General features: G+C 40.2%; 1 protein-coding gene across 3 annotated transcripts; it reads left to right on the top strand.

Annotated features, from left to right (window-relative positions):
- Window positions 1–1,022: 1,022 nt before the first annotated feature.
- RMC1 (regulator of MON1-CCZ1) lies at window positions 1,023–16,705 on the top strand. Of its 3 annotated transcripts, XM_033001078.2 has the most exons (20): window positions 1,023–1,276; window positions 3,221–3,297; window positions 4,713–4,797; window positions 5,178–5,234; window positions 6,305–6,391; window positions 7,598–7,738; window positions 9,371–9,474; window positions 9,952–10,041; window positions 10,150–10,255; window positions 11,371–11,482; window positions 12,494–12,538; window positions 12,956–13,009; window positions 13,314–13,442; window positions 13,803–13,909; window positions 14,592–14,711; window positions 14,894–14,971; window positions 15,134–15,238; window positions 15,326–15,394; window positions 15,538–15,763; window positions 16,518–16,705. In XM_033001078.2, the coding sequence occupies exons 1-20, from the start codon at window positions 1,094–1,096 to the stop codon at window positions 16,595–16,597; spliced, it is 2,055 nt and encodes a 684-aa protein (XP_032856969.2). In that variant the 5' UTR covers window positions 1,023–1,093; the 3' UTR covers window positions 16,598–16,705. The 3 variants fall into 3 exon arrangements, with proteins under 3 accessions (XP_032856969.2, XP_042653861.1, XP_042653862.1); XM_042797927.1 differs by lacking the exon at window positions 6,305–6,391 and having other exon boundaries at window positions 1,025–1,276; XM_042797928.1 differs by lacking the exons at window positions 1,023–1,276; window positions 3,221–3,297; window positions 4,713–4,797 and having other exon boundaries at window positions 6,327–6,391.
- Window positions 16,706–16,888: the final 183 nt, after the last annotated feature.

The following is a 16,888-nucleotide window of genomic DNA, read 5'->3' as shown; positions in this document are numbered from 1 at the left end:
TTGGGTCACAAGTCAGCAAGCAATTTTTCGTGTGATGCTGTATCTGGTACTTACATTTGTATTTCTCCTGTACCAAATTGTGCCACTCCAGTCTAATCTCAAAAATTTTAAATTGGTATTATCTCAATCTTTTTTTTTTCCCCTCTATTTTTAACGTCCTTTATTTATTTCCCTTTCTAAACTGATAAGCAAATATGCAATTGATGATGGTATCTCATAATTTCTAAATTACACCATAGGTTTTGCAATGAGTAACCTAAACCACTAGCCAGTGCATCAACAAAAAAACAAAAAAACAAAAAAAAAACCCCAAAAACGCAAAAAAGCCCAAGACCTGTTGCGATTTTGTTGTCCAAACTAAAATACAGGTAAGCATAAACGCTGAGAAACAATCCAGATTTTAACTTCAATAATGCATTACCAACATTGTTCCTGAGCTAACGTCTGTTTTCCGAGTATCTTCCCTTTCTCATCGATTTTACAACTGGCCCCTAAAAAGCCGTTTCGAGCCCCAAAGCGGACACGGGCAGCGGCGGCCGCTCCGCGCCCACGCGGTAAGGCCGGGCGCGCCAAGGCGGAGCTCTGGAGCGGTTGGCTCCTTTTCATCCCCACCTAAAAGCTTCGGGTTTATTTTAGAGAAAGCGCTGTGGTCGGTTGGGCCAGGCGTGTTTCTCTCCCACGTGCCACGTCTCGGCTCGGCGTCTTTTCCCTCCAGGAGGCCAGCGGGGCGGCCGCCGGGCCACCTGCGGGACGGGCTCCCCCGCCACCGCCGGCTGCGGCCCCGGCGGGGCGCGGGAAGGCGCCGGGACGGTCGCGGCCGCGGCGGGACCCCGCCCCACGCAGGGCCTTCCCGCCCGTGGGCGGTCAGCGGGGAGGGGACGAAACCGCGGCTGCGGAGAGCGCGGCGGGGGGGGCGGGGCATCCCTCCCACCCCCCCCCCCCACCCGGCGCCCTGCGCCTTTAAGGCGGGGCCGGCTCCCGCGTCACGTGTGGGGGGAGTGTAAACAGGAAGTGGCCGGCCGGGGGGAGGTGGGGTGGGTTCGTTAAGGGACCGTTTTTGCCGGGTGGCTGGGGCGCCGCGTGAGCCGCCGCCATGAGCCGCGAGCCGCCGGCGGAGGCAGAGGCGCCGGGCGGAGGAGGAGGAGGAGGAGGAGGAGGAGAAGGGCGAGCGAGAGGCGGGGAGGGCGGCTACTACCTGGCGCTGTGCGCGCGGCCCGTGCACTTCGAGAAGGCCAACCCCGTCAACTGCGTCTTCTTCGACGAGGCCAACAAGCAGGTGGGCGCGGCGGCGGGTCCCGGGCGCCCCCTCCGTGCCTCGCCCGGCCCTGCCGGCTGGGCTGGCGCCTCCCGGCCCTCTCGCCTCAGCCCTGCCCGCTGTTGCCTCTCCGAGGAGAGGGAGCGCTGCGAGGCTCCTTCCCGGGGTTCGCTCCCCTCCCCTCCCCTCGGCTGCTGAGCACGAGCCTGGCGGTTGCCCTTCTGGGGGGCTGTTACGGTGCGAGGTCTTGCTGCTGGGTGGCTGGCGCGGGACCTGTCATCTTGCTAGAGATGGTCGAACCTTTCGGGGTCAAATGCATCAACCTAGGTTTGCCAGGTTGAATTCACCTGCCTTTACTCTCACTGCTGTAAGGTCTTTCTAGAATTCCTCAGAGTCACCACTCTTACTTTCTATGCAAGATACCCCACCGTTACTGGCAAACTTTGTCACTTCACTGTTAGCTTAATTTCTCAGACTTTTCCCATTCCGATCTCTAAAGTTCACTGTATTCGTAAAAATTATTACTTGTAGCTTTCCTTGTGGCTCGGACCCGAGTGGATGCTTTGCTTTTAATTTCTTGGCTTTAGTTCTTTTAAGTGTGTTTCCCCTTAATATTCCCATGGGCTTCTGAGTATTTGACTCAATATAGCTAAAAGATCGACCCTGCCCCAGGGCTTACAGAGACATAGATGCATTACGCTGTCTAATTCCTGTAGCCTTTCTGTGAGCGCAGCGTTTACAGAATTGAAATGTTCAAACTTTCCTTCCCATATAAATGGCATGGTTTGCCACGTGCAGTGTGGACATGAGCAGTGGCCTGCTTGGGGAGGGAGGAGTGTTTCTGGGATGTGTCTCTTGCAGTTGCATTCTGCACAGAATTATTCATGTCGTTTCTGTGGATGTGATATAATTATGAAGAAACTTTTTTAAGACCTCACTTGAAACTTACTTTCAACTGTAAATTTAATTCTTTGTGTTTTCTTGCTACTCTAAAGTTGTTTAGTTTCCAGTGTGTCTCTAAATCATTTGTAACCAATTCAGTGACAGTTTCCCACATCAGTGGCCTTCTGGGACATCTGTCCTTGGTATCTGCTCATCTTGCAAAGATTAAGAGAGTGTCACCTTAATTTCCTGTCTACATCGATAATAAAAGTAGTTAAACTAGGTATCATTCTAGTAAGGCTGTGGACTTGCTTGCAGTTTATAGTCTTGCCACCTCTATTTCTGCATGAGCACACCACACCAGTAGCATGGCTATTATTCCAAAGCAATATACGTTATTCTGAGGCCTCATTTGTGTGTTTAGTGCTTCTACGTGTACAAGAACAAATAAAGCATCTGGCTTTCTTTTTCTAAGCCAGTTAAAGTTTGTAGCAGCATGACTTCTGGTTTATGTTCTCTTATTCCAACTTAACAAACAGCATAGCTCTAGCAGGTTTTGTACACATATACATACATCTGTGCAGTTGTGCTAAAGGAAGTCTCTACGTTGTTTGTGCAAGTCGGCTGAAACTTCTTAGGTACAGGCAAAACTACAGATTACTATTACACTATTCCTATCTAATAACATGTTCTGACAGGATCAGTTGCATCTCTTCCCAATCCTCAGGCTGATTTCCTTTTTGTTTCAAAACAGTGCCCTGATGTCTGAGATACTTTTACTGGTACCTGACTTAGGAAAATTAGAGTATTAAAAATAGCTTATACAGATTTACAGTTTTAACTTGCCTAGTAGTTCAGAATATGCCTACAGGACTGTTACAGTACAGTTGGAAATCTGTCAACTCTAAGTGAACCTGGAGCTCCAGAGGAAGGAATTGATTATTTACTGAATCTCAGTGTGAGCTGTGTAAAAACAAAAACTGTGTCTAGTAAAAGAATTAAAGGTATGGCTTATTGAAAAGAAAGCATGTTAAGGTTATGAATTTGAATAAGCTACAAATATGTTAAAATTTTTTTATATAGGTTTTTGCTGTTCGATCTGGTGGAGCTACAGGAGTTGTTGTTAAAGGTTTGGAGGATAGAAATCCCATTTCCTTCAGGTAAGGCACCTTCATCTGTGTCTTGGGATAGAATTCTGTAATCTTGAAATTATGTGGTACTCGGTCCTGATCTACTGTAATTCAGTTATAAAACTTATAAGTAGTTGTGATGATTTGGTTATTAGATGTAATCTTGCAATTAAGATGGCATGCTTTTCCTTTGTGAATTTATTGTCTTTTGGGGGAAAAAAGTTAGTAGACTGGCTTTTTTGTTCCAAACAACAATGTTTTGTTAAAACACGTTATATATCTGAGTGTAGAGATTCAAATTTGTGATTCCTACAACAGCAGCGACTTATCGAAGGATACAGTGTAGCAAATTAAACAAAACGAAGTAAACTTAAATGTGTGAAGAATTGTAATTCCTGAATTTCATGCCTGTGATTCAAGCACAGTGTTTCCTACATGTAGGTTTCTTGCATTCTGTTTTTTGTTTAATCTCAATTGCCTTCTATCTTCTGTTTTTTGTTGAAATGTTCTTTTGTGGGATCCGACAACAATACTTTCAATGAAACCCCTTTGTCTTTAGAAAGCTATTTTATATATGCCTCTTTTAAGAGCAATGGCTCTTTGCACTCTGCTGTCCATATGTAAGGAAGTATTCTTTGCTCGAAGGTTGCTTCAATCCAGATATGGATGAAACAATTTGCAGTCGAGGTGTGTTTACTGTGATCTGTCAGGTATTACACAGGGCCTGTCCTGAAAATTGCTATTTCTATTAGACTTTTTGACTACCCCTGTCACAAATCCTGAGTGAGCTGAAAATACTCAGTGAACTTCATGAGGTTCCAGAGTTTTCCAGCTTGACTTTCTCATGCTCTCTTTGTCTGGACTGAATAGCACATACTGGAAGTAGAACTACCTTATTCATGTCAATTGTATTGATGCTTGTTTGGTAAGAATGCCTTTTTTTTTTTTTTTTTTTTTTTTTTTTTTCTTCCCCAAATGATGTGAAAACAGCCTCACTCTCCCTTTAGCATCAGAAATTCTTAAGGATATGCCCTACTGGGGAAGCGAGTAGGCTTGGGTCACTTAGCAGAAATTCTGGAAGGAGCTGGTTGCAGGATGCTGCTGAGTGTTGCAGAACTTCAGACTCATTGGGACAGAACTGAGAATGCAGGTTGGAATAGTTCCACATCATAGGCCAACAGAGTTGAACATCTGTAGTAACTTCAGGTGCTAATTCGTGTGACCTTAGCCATGTTTCTGTAACAGATCTGTTTAGGACTTGTGAAGAGTGAACTGCCATTATCGTCCAGTCTGAATTTTGAATTCTGTACTTGTCAGGCAACGCTCCTGACATATTCAATTTGCATTACACTTTTTTCCTCTCATTGTCTTTTTGAGGGTATATTAGAGAGTTCCATAAAAAACATTTTTAGATGCTGTTTCTATAACTTCTTATTTCTGTGTAGGATGGAAGACAAAGGAGAAGTGAAGTGCATCAAATTTTCCTTGGGGAACAAGATACTGGCTGTGCAGAGAACTTTGAAGAGTGTGGTAAGAAACCTACACCCTGCAGATAGGGAATTGGAGCTGGAAATCTTTTACTTACAGTACCAGAGTAGAGGCCTCTGAGACAAAAGTTCAAGAGGTCTGGTAGCTAACAACAGCTGTAGTGAAAATTCCTCTTATCATACTGAGAGGCTGAACAGGCGACGTTGTTTTGCTAGTATCATCATTTAAGAAAAAGTGTGGGGGGAGCCAACTCCTATAAATAATTCCATGGCAGGGATGAAATGGAATATAGTAAGTCAAGTTTTTCTTCTACATATCTCATCCAAAATAACTTCATAAACTATTATCTATTCTCTTGTATCTGTGTATGTATCCTGTCTGTGCTTCGTAATTGCTAATATACTTCATGGGCATTTTTGCAGGATTTTTTGAATTTTATTCCAGATAGCACTCAGCTAGAATATACCCAGGAATGTAAGGTAAGTTAAATGTCCCAAGCTTATATGCTTAAGTGAAACTCTAATGATACTTACACTGGTGGCCTCTACTCTACAAGAGAACTAATCAAGATACCTTCCAAAACACTAACATGAAGTAAATTAAATATGTAATCACTACTACCTATCTAAGTTAAGGTAAATGAACAGGTATTAACAATACCATCAAAGACTTCCTGGTCCAGTCACTTTAATTATTTCCTAGACAGGACTGGAAATGCTGTCGGGGCAACAAATGTCGAGGTTTGGGAAGGAGAAGAGACAAAGTGCAGATGATACAGAAATAGTGGACAGTAATTATACTAATGGCAGATATGTTAATGTGGATCTTTTACCCTAATTTCACTGCTCAACGATAGTAAGCTATTACTAGGTTTGCATTCTGTGTTTGGTATTTTTCAACAACCCTTCTAGTTTTTTGATGATTATTTTACCAGAAACAAGTACCATTGTCGTTGTTTGGTACTTTCCAACTTTTAACTAAGATAAATTACATTTTAAGGTAATAGAAGGCTAAAGTAAATTTTTAAACACCTGATTTGCACAGATCCCTTTATTCCTGTAGGGTTCAAAGCTGAAGCACTCTCTGCTTCATTATTTAGGATTATGCGTTTGAGTAAACCATTCTAGGAAAGCATTTATGGTGGTGTTCTGAGTGGAGTCATGGCAAATATTTCCACTTAGTTCTTAATTTCTGTCAACAGGAGGAACCTGCTTTTCATGTCAGGAATTGGTTGAATTGGCAGTATGGTTTGAACCAGAAGAACTTGGTTGTATTTAGGACAAAAAGAAATTTGACTCTGTAATAAACTTGTAAATCTTACATGCTGCCAAAAATTCAGGTCATACAGTAGTTGTGTTCATACATAGTTTTGGAATTCTTTACAAAAGTAGCTGATACACGTTGGGTATCTAGTTGGCCAAAGTATTAACCCTAGTGATTGGATAACTAAATTGCCTTTGGTCTCGCGTTCTTCCTTTAGTAATACTAGCTTATCTGAATAGTTGATTTTTCCAAGTAAAAGAGTGTTTGTTTGCTTGTTTGTTAAAAGACAAAGAATGCCAATATTCTAGGATTCTGCTGGACAAGTTCTACAGAAATAGTCTTCATCACAGATCAAGGAATTGAATTCTACCAGGTAATACAAATAAATCCCATAGGACATATTTAGAGATTTGAAAATGTAAATTTGTGACATTATCTTTGAATTCCTTTCTTCTAGCTCTCTAATTGAGAAAGCGCACTACTAAAAAAATAAATTCTGCCATTTTGACTGCAGACTACAAGTATATTTTCTGTGAGAGGTATATGTTATTGGGGCAGAGGGAATTTATCATTAACAGTTTGTTTAGCACAGCTAACAAACACCCTGTATATAGCAGAACTGTTTTAAGCCTTGGGATCTCTAAATGAATACATGCTCTTGGCTTGTATGGAAATGAGTATTTAAATCTAATGTGAAATATCACTTCATGCAAAACAAATCAGCATTGGGAAGGATATGTGCATGCTTATAATCCAGCAACGAACAAATAATTGACTAGATGGTGATACCCTTCTGCAGATTGGCAGCTTTCTCCTGTGTTGACCTCATTGTGTGAGTTCTTCTGTGTTATGTGTAATTACCTTTGCGTATGTTTTTGAAGAAATCTAATGAATCCATAGCCCTTTCTGACATTCCTGATGAGGGATATTATAATCTTCCTCCAAAGTTGTGTACTTTCCAGGAGCTCCAGTCCTAGAGCTAAGACACAGTGTTTTACATAGTACTAGTAATCAGCAACAGTAATTAAAGAAAGTAACTGAAAAAGCAGTATTATTTCCTGCTGATTGAGGGGGAAAATTATATTTAGCACCTAAAAGGATTATGAATGTCAACCATGCAGGTAAAAGGACCAAATCAAGTAAGTGTGTTTTTGAAGATATTTAAGCCCTTAGAAATAATCAGTTTATATACTGTCTTAGTTCTTAAAATAAAAGATTAAGGAAGATGTGGAGTGAAGGCAGCAAAGATACTGTAATAACTTATTAATAAAACTTCACTAGTTGTGTCAAGCTAAGTGTTTTCTCCATTACGGACAGAATTTACACCCAGACCTGGATTAGGGGGAAGAGACAGCACCTTTCAGCTCATCAGAATTTGAGGAGGATTTGATCTGCGTTTCCTTAGCTACAGTGAAATGGGGCCTAAGCTGTAATTGTCAGGTTTCTCATTTTTAATTCTAGCACTGTAAATACCCTTACGTTTAACTGTTTCTTACTTAACATTCCTAGCTCCTGTGCAGTACCATTTACGCTCTTGCAATCCTGATGGCAATAGAATGCTAATATCCTGTGTTCCCAGGTATTACCAGAGAAACGAAGTTTAAAACTTCTGAAGAATCAGAGTATTAATGTCAACTGGTACATGTATTGTCCAGAGAGCTCTGTTATTCTTCTGTCGACCACTGTCCTTGGCAATGTCCTGCAGCCGTTCTATTTCAAGGTAAAGGGGTATGTTCCAAACTTTGCATTTTGTGTGCTTCTGTGCTTTCTAGGCTTCTTCTCCACTTGAATATTTTACTGCTTTTCCTGGATTTCTTCCAAGAGGTGTGTGTGTTCACAACCTTGTATGACAATTATCAAAGGACAAAGCAAAAATCTATAAGGTAGTTCCTAGCTGATGGCTTAAAATTAAGTAATTATCTCTTCCTTATGTCCTCTTTGGAAGGAAGTGTGTCCAGGTAATGTTGGACAGTTGAACTTGAGAAAGGAAAAAAAGAATTAGTGGCCCAATATTTGATAACTGAAATACCTTTTGATAGGTATTTTTTCACTTCAGTAAGTACATATTACTTACTTTTGATATGGGCATTTGCACTCTGTAGTGCAGTAATAAAGAAAAATTGAGGGCCTTTCACTTGTGATTATAACTGCAGCCTTCCAAATGTGAGTGGATGAATTTGAAAAGGAAAGAAAAAAGGTAGCGCTTAAACTACTATTGTCCCAAGCATGAGAGGGCTTTGTTTACAGTATTTTTTTCTCTTAGTGTTCTTCCCTGTAGATGATACTCAAGGTTACTGCGAAAATAATTTTCTTTTTGGCTTGGAAAAAGTGTGTAGTGAAAACTAGAATCTGCTTGAAGTTAATCATGGAAGATGATTTAGAAAATGAGGAAAAGAACTAGAGAATTCATCTTGCTTCTCTCAAAGGATTAGGAAGATTTCTCTGGTAGTCTAACGGAAGAGATTAACAAGAAGCTTATTCAGATGTGTTTCCTGGTTTGATCTTGTGTAGGGTCTGTACTGGATCCTGAAATGACAGGTGGCTAGGTGGAACTTACTAGGCTCTCAGTTGTGTTTTTTTTTTTTTTTTTTTTTTTTAAGGACTTGGGTCATGCTTCCCCTCCTTTAACTTTTTGGGTCAAGCTGTAGCTTGAAGCTAAATAGTTTTTGTGTTCAGAAGGTGATCTTTAAAGATTTCTTGAGAAAGGTACTGTACTAATATAATCTTTGAAAACAGAGCTCCAGCAAAGGATGTATTTCTGTAGTGTTCACATTTCGCACTCAAGAATGAGTTGATAAGAATGGGAAGTGAATTTCAGTAGGAACTTTGGATACTCTGAAAACTTGATTAAATATAAATTCTATAGGAAAAGAGCAAGGAGAGGAAATCTTGGGTAGGACCAGGAATATGCTCTGAGTATAAGGCAGGTTCTGGAGTTAGCAGGAGCAAAAGGAGACTGTGACTGGTAAGAAGGACTGATATTGTCCTCTTCCCAGTAAGCAGTTATTAAAAAGTTGGAGCATACATTTTGCTGGGAAAAAGAAAGGAAGTGAACTGCTGTTTGAGATCTCCAGGCCAATTGTAAATGGGATCTGTATACAAACTTGTCTTAATTAAAATGTAAATGTTTTGCTAGCTGATGTTACAAAATCAGGATGCTAAAGCTGCTAAAATTCCCAGTAGTAGTTCAGGATCACAGTAGGAAAAAGTGTCAAACATTTTTTTCTTTTTGGCTATAACCATCCTTCACCTCGTGGGGGTGCTATCGATGCAGTGTTCGATTAAAAGTTACTTGAGACCTTTCTGTTACATCTTAACAATGGCTTTCTTTGGGTTTTTTGCTGTTCAACAGAGCGGAACAATGTCAAAACTATCAAAATTTGAAATCGAGTTACCTGCAGCACCCAAGTCCTCCAAACTCAGCCTTTCTGAAAGAGATATTGCTATGGCTACAATGTATGTATCTAACTCATCAAGCCTTTCTTGGAAAAGTATGACCGTTTGGGGATGCTGGGAAAAGACAAGAACATTAACATGGTTGTGCTTGTTTCTTGTTTTAGTAGTACTACTGCTTTAAAATGCTTCAGCTACTGCCCAGAATGGAGCATCTAAAAAACTCTGTTGGGGCACGGTGGGGAGGGGAAGCTACCTGAGGAGTCTTACCTGAAATTGTTCCTGATCAGTATAGAAATTTTGAGAATGTTTCAATTTTGAACCGACGTGTTGGTAGAGTTGTTCTTAGGGGCCTAACTTGCATGAGCATGGACTGTATATTGTGATTTATCAAGTGCTGTTTTCCTCTTTCACTTCTAATTAATTGATCGCTTGACTTGGGTAATCTCACATTTGTTCTTTTAGGATAAAATGTATGGCTCTAACAGACTGGTAGAGCTCTTAGTTGAAAATAATGCTTTAATTCTGTTGTCTTGTCAGATACGGGCAGCTTTATGTTCTCTACTTGAGGCATCACTCAAGGACTTCCAACAGTACAGGAGCAGAAGTAGTCCTCTATCACTTACCAAGGTAAGAGCAGAATGAAGAACATTAGTGACAGTTCACAGGTACGTAAGAGACTTCTGCTCTTCTAGTTTGAACGGACTTACTGACCAGGTCTCATCTCTATTTCCCTAGGGAGGGCTCCTGTAAGAAGACACATATTTTAAAGCTGAACAGAACTGGAAAGTTTGCACTGAATGTTGTGGATAACTTGGTGGTAGTACATCATCAGGATACTGAGGTGTGATTTATGCTATGTTGTGCCTTATCTTTTAAAAGTGATAGGCAGATTTTAATAACAGTCCCTGTTAGCTCTAGAAAATACTTTTGTATGTGCTTAGCTTAGCCAAAAGCCAGAGTATTTGCAGGAACAAAACCATATAAGAGATTCAAAGTTACTTTTTTCCCCTTATTAGTTTCCTGTGATATTTTGCTGCTGCACTGTGTAGGCTTTTAAGACATTATACAAAGTCATAGAGTGAAACTGGATGCTAAATTATTAATTCTGGGTACCTCCTATATCACAAACATTTGGATGATCAGTGGTAAAGCTAAAGTCATACTTTGCTCTTACTATGTGGAAAGGCTTTGGCTTCTTGTATTATCTTCTCTTGGGCAGCTTCAAGAACTGGGACATGTACCATCTCATTAGGATGATTAGTTTGTTTCAATTATAACTCATGTTGATACTACACATTAGCAATCAACCTTCTGGTATTTCAGTCAAGTTATAAACATGTAACTATGTAAACACTGAAAAAAATCAGACAGAATTGGGTAGATAATGATAAGGGAAGTCATGCTTCATTAGCACTGAAAGCAAAGCACATTTCCACTGTGCAAAGCCAGGAATGTTGTCCTTACTGGGCAGAAGCATTAGTGACTTGAGTTGAACAAGACTGAAGGGTAGAAGTATGAGAGTATCATAGGAAGATGCAGAATTTTCCTCACAGTTTCCAGTGTCCATAACTAAGCAGTGAATTTGACATGAATCTCTTACAAGGGAGTGTATAACAGACCCAGGGAGACATTTACCAAGGCCTGTAGTGACAGGTCAAGGGGCAGTGGTGTTAAGTTGAAGGAGGATAGGTTTAGACTGTACATGAGGAAGTTTTTTTACAAGGAAGGTGGTGAGACCCTGGCACGGGTTGCCCAGGGAAGTTGTGGAAGCCCCATCATTGGAAGTGTTCAAGGTCAGGTTGGATGGGGCTTTGAGCAACCTGATCTTCCCTTCCACCCCAAACCATTCTCTGATTTTAATGGAGACCATAAGATGGAAAGGTGAAAAGCAGCCTGAATACATGTGAAGGGGTGGTAATTCATGTTTGAATACTAATGTCCTCCTCTCAATTGCAGACTTCAGTTATATTTGACATCAAGCTAAAAGGAGAATTTGATGGGTCTACTACCATCCATCAGTTTGTACTTCCTCCTCGATCGATACAACCATATCAAATACCTGTAGCAGGTAAAGCTGCAATATAAAAAGTGTCTTAATGCTGTTCTCTAAATGTAACAGCTGTCATACAGGACTGCTTCAGTTTTTAGGATGCTGGTTATTAGTATTTTTATTATACACATTTGAGAGGGTAAGGGAAGAAAAAAGACAAGGAATTCAGAACAACTTTTTGTCCCAAATTTGTATATGCTATAGAAAAGTAAGAATTGCTGTTTAAGATCCATAGTTCCCATAGTACTTTGAAGTGTAAAAACAAAGGGGTTATAGCTATAAACACTTGTGCGTACTTGAAAGCACTTATGGCTCTCTGGCTTAAGTCATGACTATTTAACCTACTAAGTTATGAATCCAAGCTTAGAATCAAGCATGGATCAGCTTAGAGGCAATACTAAGATCAATGTTAGGACTTCAGTACTTAAAGATTCTTCTTGGATTATCTTTCTGTCTTCCTGTCCTAGAAGTGTAGCAGATACCTTCCAGCTGGAAGTAGCTAGAAATAGTCTGAGCATAGTTCTGACAGCATATGGCAAAGCAGCGCTGCTACCTATAGAAAAGAAATACTGTCTTCTATAGGAACAATTGCTCTTTAAAATCTTAATTTTGAAGCCACTAATAAAGTATAACATCTTTGGGTTGCAGTTTGTATTAAAGGTTAGGATCAGAAAGTACAAACCAGTCTTGCTTTTTAAGGAACTAAAGTGATTACATATAAATACAGCAAATTGTGTATTTAGAATTATAGTACTAGAGATAGAGTAATCCTGCATGCATGATTTCACTGGAGTGAAAAACAAAACAATCACGTTTTAAAGAATGTTTGCCTTCCCCAGCATCAGATTTTCTTTGTAGGTGATCTGGCTATATGCGAGGGTGTATCTCTCTTGCCTGTGTGTTGCAGAACTGCTAGACTTCTTACAATCCATACTTGCCTTCTCAGTGTAAGCTTATACTTCGTTAGTGTTGGTGTTGAAGAGCTGCTAGACTCCTGCTCTTCTTTACCTGATGTTAATTTTTCTGCAGGTCCAGCCTCTGTGACAAGTCAGTCTCCTGTTCCATGTAAACTCTGTATCCTTTAAGTACTTTACAACAGTAAGAGTCTTACTGAAGCCTCCTTATGTGTATCAAGTGTGGAAGCAGCTAGCATTTGTTACCTTGACCCATTAAGTCCAGCTATATTTACTTCAAGACAAAATAGTTTCTTCATAAGAGATTAATGTTTTCATAGTTATAAATATGAAAATCTAGTATATTACATCAGGATTTCTTGGTCATTTGAGATGCTCGCATGGAATTACTGAATGGGTGCACCATGAAACTGAAGACACAATTCCAAGAACATGGTTCAATACCCAGTGTAGAAGAGAGCTGTGACAGTAAATGGTTGAAGTATATTAACAGGGTCTGTTTCAGTACAGTAATGTGGATTGAGTAGCAACAATTTAGAATCAGTGTTAATACGGAAGTTAGAACCTTAACATTTAGATTCTTCTTCTTGGATTGTCTTTCAACCTGATATTATCATCAGTGCAAGTGAAGGTAAGTGGTGAGCTGTTTAACTACTACACTCAGTGTAAACGGGGCTAGTTTATACCTTCAGTACACAAAGCAGCTTTAAACAAAGCAAGTAAGCAGATGTACCTAGTAAGATGATGACTTTTGACAGTAGTAAGTGAAGACTGCTTCCATCTCTTTACTACGGCTTTTCAGGGTAATGTTGCTCTAAAACATACTGAGGAAGGCAAATACATCATAATCTAGATGTGTTCTTATTTAAGGTAGAAAAGTTGGATATCTAGGCTATACTATATAAAGCAATTAACTTTTATTCCTTCTAATCAAGGTTACCTCTGGAGTCTTCAAGTGAAACTTGAACCTGTAGTTAACCTCTTGCTAGATAAAGGAAAACTAATGGATTTCCTTCTGCAAAGGAAAGAATGCAAAATGGTTATCCTGTCTGTATGTTCCCAAAGTAAGTTCACATGCTTTGCCCGTCTCTTGAAAGTACAATTCTGCTTATTCATAAATACTTGCGCAAGTTAGTTGGACTGTTCTTAGATTTGAGATCACCTACTGAAAATAGCTTAGTCCTGTAAAACATCACTTACCTAAACTACCTCAGTCACTGTTCTAAAGGAATTACTTAACAGCATGAAAGAATCTGACACCCTACCCTCTCCCCCCCATTTAATTAAAATACATCTGACATAACTGAGAGTGTTTCTTTTAAAGTCTAGAATCAAGTTTATAGTAGAGATCAGCTTTTGAAAAAGGCAACATTAAGGCCCCGGGTTATTTCTCCTCATAGTTCTTTTTTCTTTTTATCTTTCAGTGCTCAGTGAGCCAGAAAGGGGATCACTATCTGTGATTGCAACTGTTTTTGACAAACTGAATCATGAATATAAGAAGTACTTGGAAGCTGAGCAAAGCTATACTATGGTAAACCATGTCAGCTACAGCAGCTTACAGCAATAGGATGATGCTATTTGCATTTTAGGCTGCAGCATACCTGTTCTTTTCTACTTAGGAAATTGAGGCTTACTCCAAGGTCGTGGCTGCCTCAGGCTCACAGTAGGTTTACTGTGCAAGGTGCAGCAAGCCTCCCACTTAGCACTCTGTTGTGGCAGATGCTGCCATAGCTCATCTCCCACATGACAAGTAACACACCCTAGTGCTTGAAAGCAGAGAAGGTAGAAGCTCAAAGAGCAACTTGGAATTCAAAGCTATCAAAGGAGTTTCCAAACCACTGCTTTCAAAGTGCACTATACCCCTGCACAACATACACATCAGTGCTGCATCACAGATTTTTCTGTTGAACTAGTGACTTCAAGCACTAACTCACATAGTACAGCCCTGTACTAAGGAACATCCTTCTAAAGCTGAGGGCCCATGTCAGTGTAGTAAGTTTGAGTCATCTCCTGGGTTTGAAGCATGTAATAGCAGCTACATTTATATAATTTTTAGAAGCAGTTAAATTTAATACAAAAGCCACACTGAACAGAATGCATCCAGTGAAACATGACCACAGATATGAACTGGCTTAGTAGCAAAATACATTTTCACTACGTTCCCTGTGGAAAAAGCACCACAGTTTTCTTTTAAAAAGGCTTTCTTCTTGTAGGTGGTAGAAGCAGGCCTGAGTAGAAGTAATCCACTCCTGAAACGTCCAGTCCGCACTCAAGCAGTTATTGACCAGTCTGACATGTACACACACGTTTTATCTGTATTTACAGAGAAGAAGGTAAGTTAATTTTAAGTGCTAGTTTGGCAGTAGTCTCAGAGCAGCAAACTTAAGCTGACTGCTTGAAGTAGCCTGCTGAAGGCTTTATTGTCAGGATTGGGTATTTTGATTTCTGTTCTTACGGGGTTATCATTAACAAGGAAAGCTATGCAAGTTCCACCTAATACTTTTTTCTTGTCCAGGAAGCACCTCATAAGTTCACTATAGCAGTCTTGATGGAATACATTCGCTCTCTTAACCAGTTCCAGATTGCAGTTCAGGTAAAGTACTTATGTGCCAAGTGTATCACCTCACTCCATGAAATCACATGGAGTTTCAGACCAGTCACAGTCATGTCTCTAAGTCCTATGCAATACTACCTTCTAGATTGTAAAAACTGGTATTGAGACATACCTTTGATGGTCTTCCTCCTGCATTCACAGCACTACTTGTATGAGCTGGTCATCAAAACCCTTGTTCAACATAACTTGTTCTACATGCTCCATCAGTTTCTGCAGTACCATGTGCTCAGTGACTCAAAGCCTTTGGTATGTAAGACCAGTTGCTTCAGTAAGCTCTAGTGATGGAGGTGGGAAGGCTTCAGAATTTTAAGGTTATTTCTACTTCTGCCCTAGGCTTGTCTGTTACTGTCCCTGGAAAGCATTTACCCTCCTGCACATCAGCTCTCTCTGGACATGTTAAAAGTAAGCATTTCAGACTATAGTAACTCCATGTTACATGTGGGTTAGACTTGTCAAACAGCTTACCTGACCAAGCTTGAAGTGACTAGCTAGCATCTCAGTCATTTGGTAGAAGCATAGTCTTACAGCTGTGATTGACTTCACAGAGACTTTCCACAGCAAATGATGAAATAGTGGAAGTTCTGTTGTCCAAACACCAAGTTTTGGCTGCCTTGAGATTCATCAGGGGTATTGGAGGACATGACAGCATTTCAGCCCGCAAATTCCTTGATGCAGCAAAACAAGCAGAAGATGACATGCTTTTCTATACTATATTCAGATTCTTTGAACAAAGAAATCAGCGGTTACGGGGAAACCCTAGTTTCACACCAGGTAAGCAGTAAGACCAAGATACTCAGTTGCACAAACAGAACTAAGAGTTGTTTCACTTCCCATCCAGCTAAGTCTGTTTTATAAGAGAAAGCTGCTTTCTGCATTTTAGCCTGCATTTTAGACTTACCTTTCAACTCAGTTCCAAACTTAACTTCTCTTGCCCCTGTGTATACTGTACCCAGGTGTAGAGAGAGGCTGAGCCAAACAGGAGCTTGCTGATTAAGCCAACATGTTTGGTTTGCAGTTGCTTGCACTGCTTAGTTTAGCAAAGCCATTATCTCCAATTAGTGGTTTCTCATGAAGCCAAGAAGTGGGTCAAGAAACCTTTGAGTTCAGTTGTGTTTCCACAGATTACAAAAATTCAAGGCCTGTTTTATACCACAGTTCCTGTCACTTTAAAAACCAGGCTAAACTGCTTGCACCAGCACCATGTTCATCACCAGATAGGCTATAGGCAAAGAATCCCACTCCAAGACCTTACTGTCAAGCTGTAAAGAACTCTCGTGGATGTGAATGTGCTGGTTAGATACAGGAACTAGGTCAGACATCTGCTTCGCCACAAGACTGCTTGTCACAGGACTGGATACCTCAGTATTCCAGAGCTTTAAAACTTAAACTTCTTTACTTAAAGGCATTAAAGATAAGAACTGGTACTTACTGGTAGTTAAAAATTGAAGTAAGTGAAACTACACAATCTGGCCTCTCGGTTTCTGAGTCTTAAAGTTAACATTAGCTTTTATTTTGCCCCTCCTAGGTGAGCACTGTGAAGAACACGTCACCTTCTTCAAACAAGTTTTTGGCGAACAAGCTCTCATGAAGCCCACAACATTCTGAAAGACTTCCACTGAAATGTATAAACTTAATTTATTGCATTTAAGTAGATTTTTGAACTACAAAATTGCTATTTTATAATAAAGTATATACAAGACATTTTGGCAAATACTTCTAAAAATATTACAACTTGTGATGGCTTCCCCCTAAAAATAGAGACAAAAATTGCATTGACCTGCATTTAAAATTAGTGTCAGTGGTTTAGCAGTCCATTCTCATACACATCACCTCTGTTTCATTGACAAAAAGCTATTCAACTTGCAATACAGCTGGTTTAGGTTTCTAGAAGAAAAA

The sequence above is a fragment of the Tyto alba genome, unplaced genomic scaffold (genome assembly GCF_018691265.1).
Source record: "Tyto alba isolate M040663 unplaced genomic scaffold, T.alba_DEE_v4.0 Super-Scaffold_27, whole genome shotgun sequence".
Classification (NCBI taxonomy): Eukaryota; Metazoa; Chordata; class Aves; order Strigiformes; family Tytonidae; genus Tyto; species Tyto alba.
The sequence above is the reverse complement of the archived record's forward strand: the minus strand, read 5'-3'. Positions and strand labels throughout refer to the sequence as shown.

Bases quoted from the DNA above. Each gene is read 5' to 3' on its own strand.
- RMC1 (XM_033001078.2), top strand. From the start codon at position 1,094: ATGAGCCGCGAGCCGCCGGCGGAGGCAGAGGCGCCGGGCGGAGGAGGA. The intron at 13,910-14,591 runs GTAAACCATGTC...TTCTTCTTGTAG, and splicing joins CTGAGCAAAGCTATACTATG to GTGGTAGAAGCAGGCCTGAG. The intron at 15,764-16,517 runs GTAAGCAGTAAG...TGCCCCTCCTAG, and splicing joins AAACCCTAGTTTCACACCAG to GTGAGCACTGTGAAGAACAC.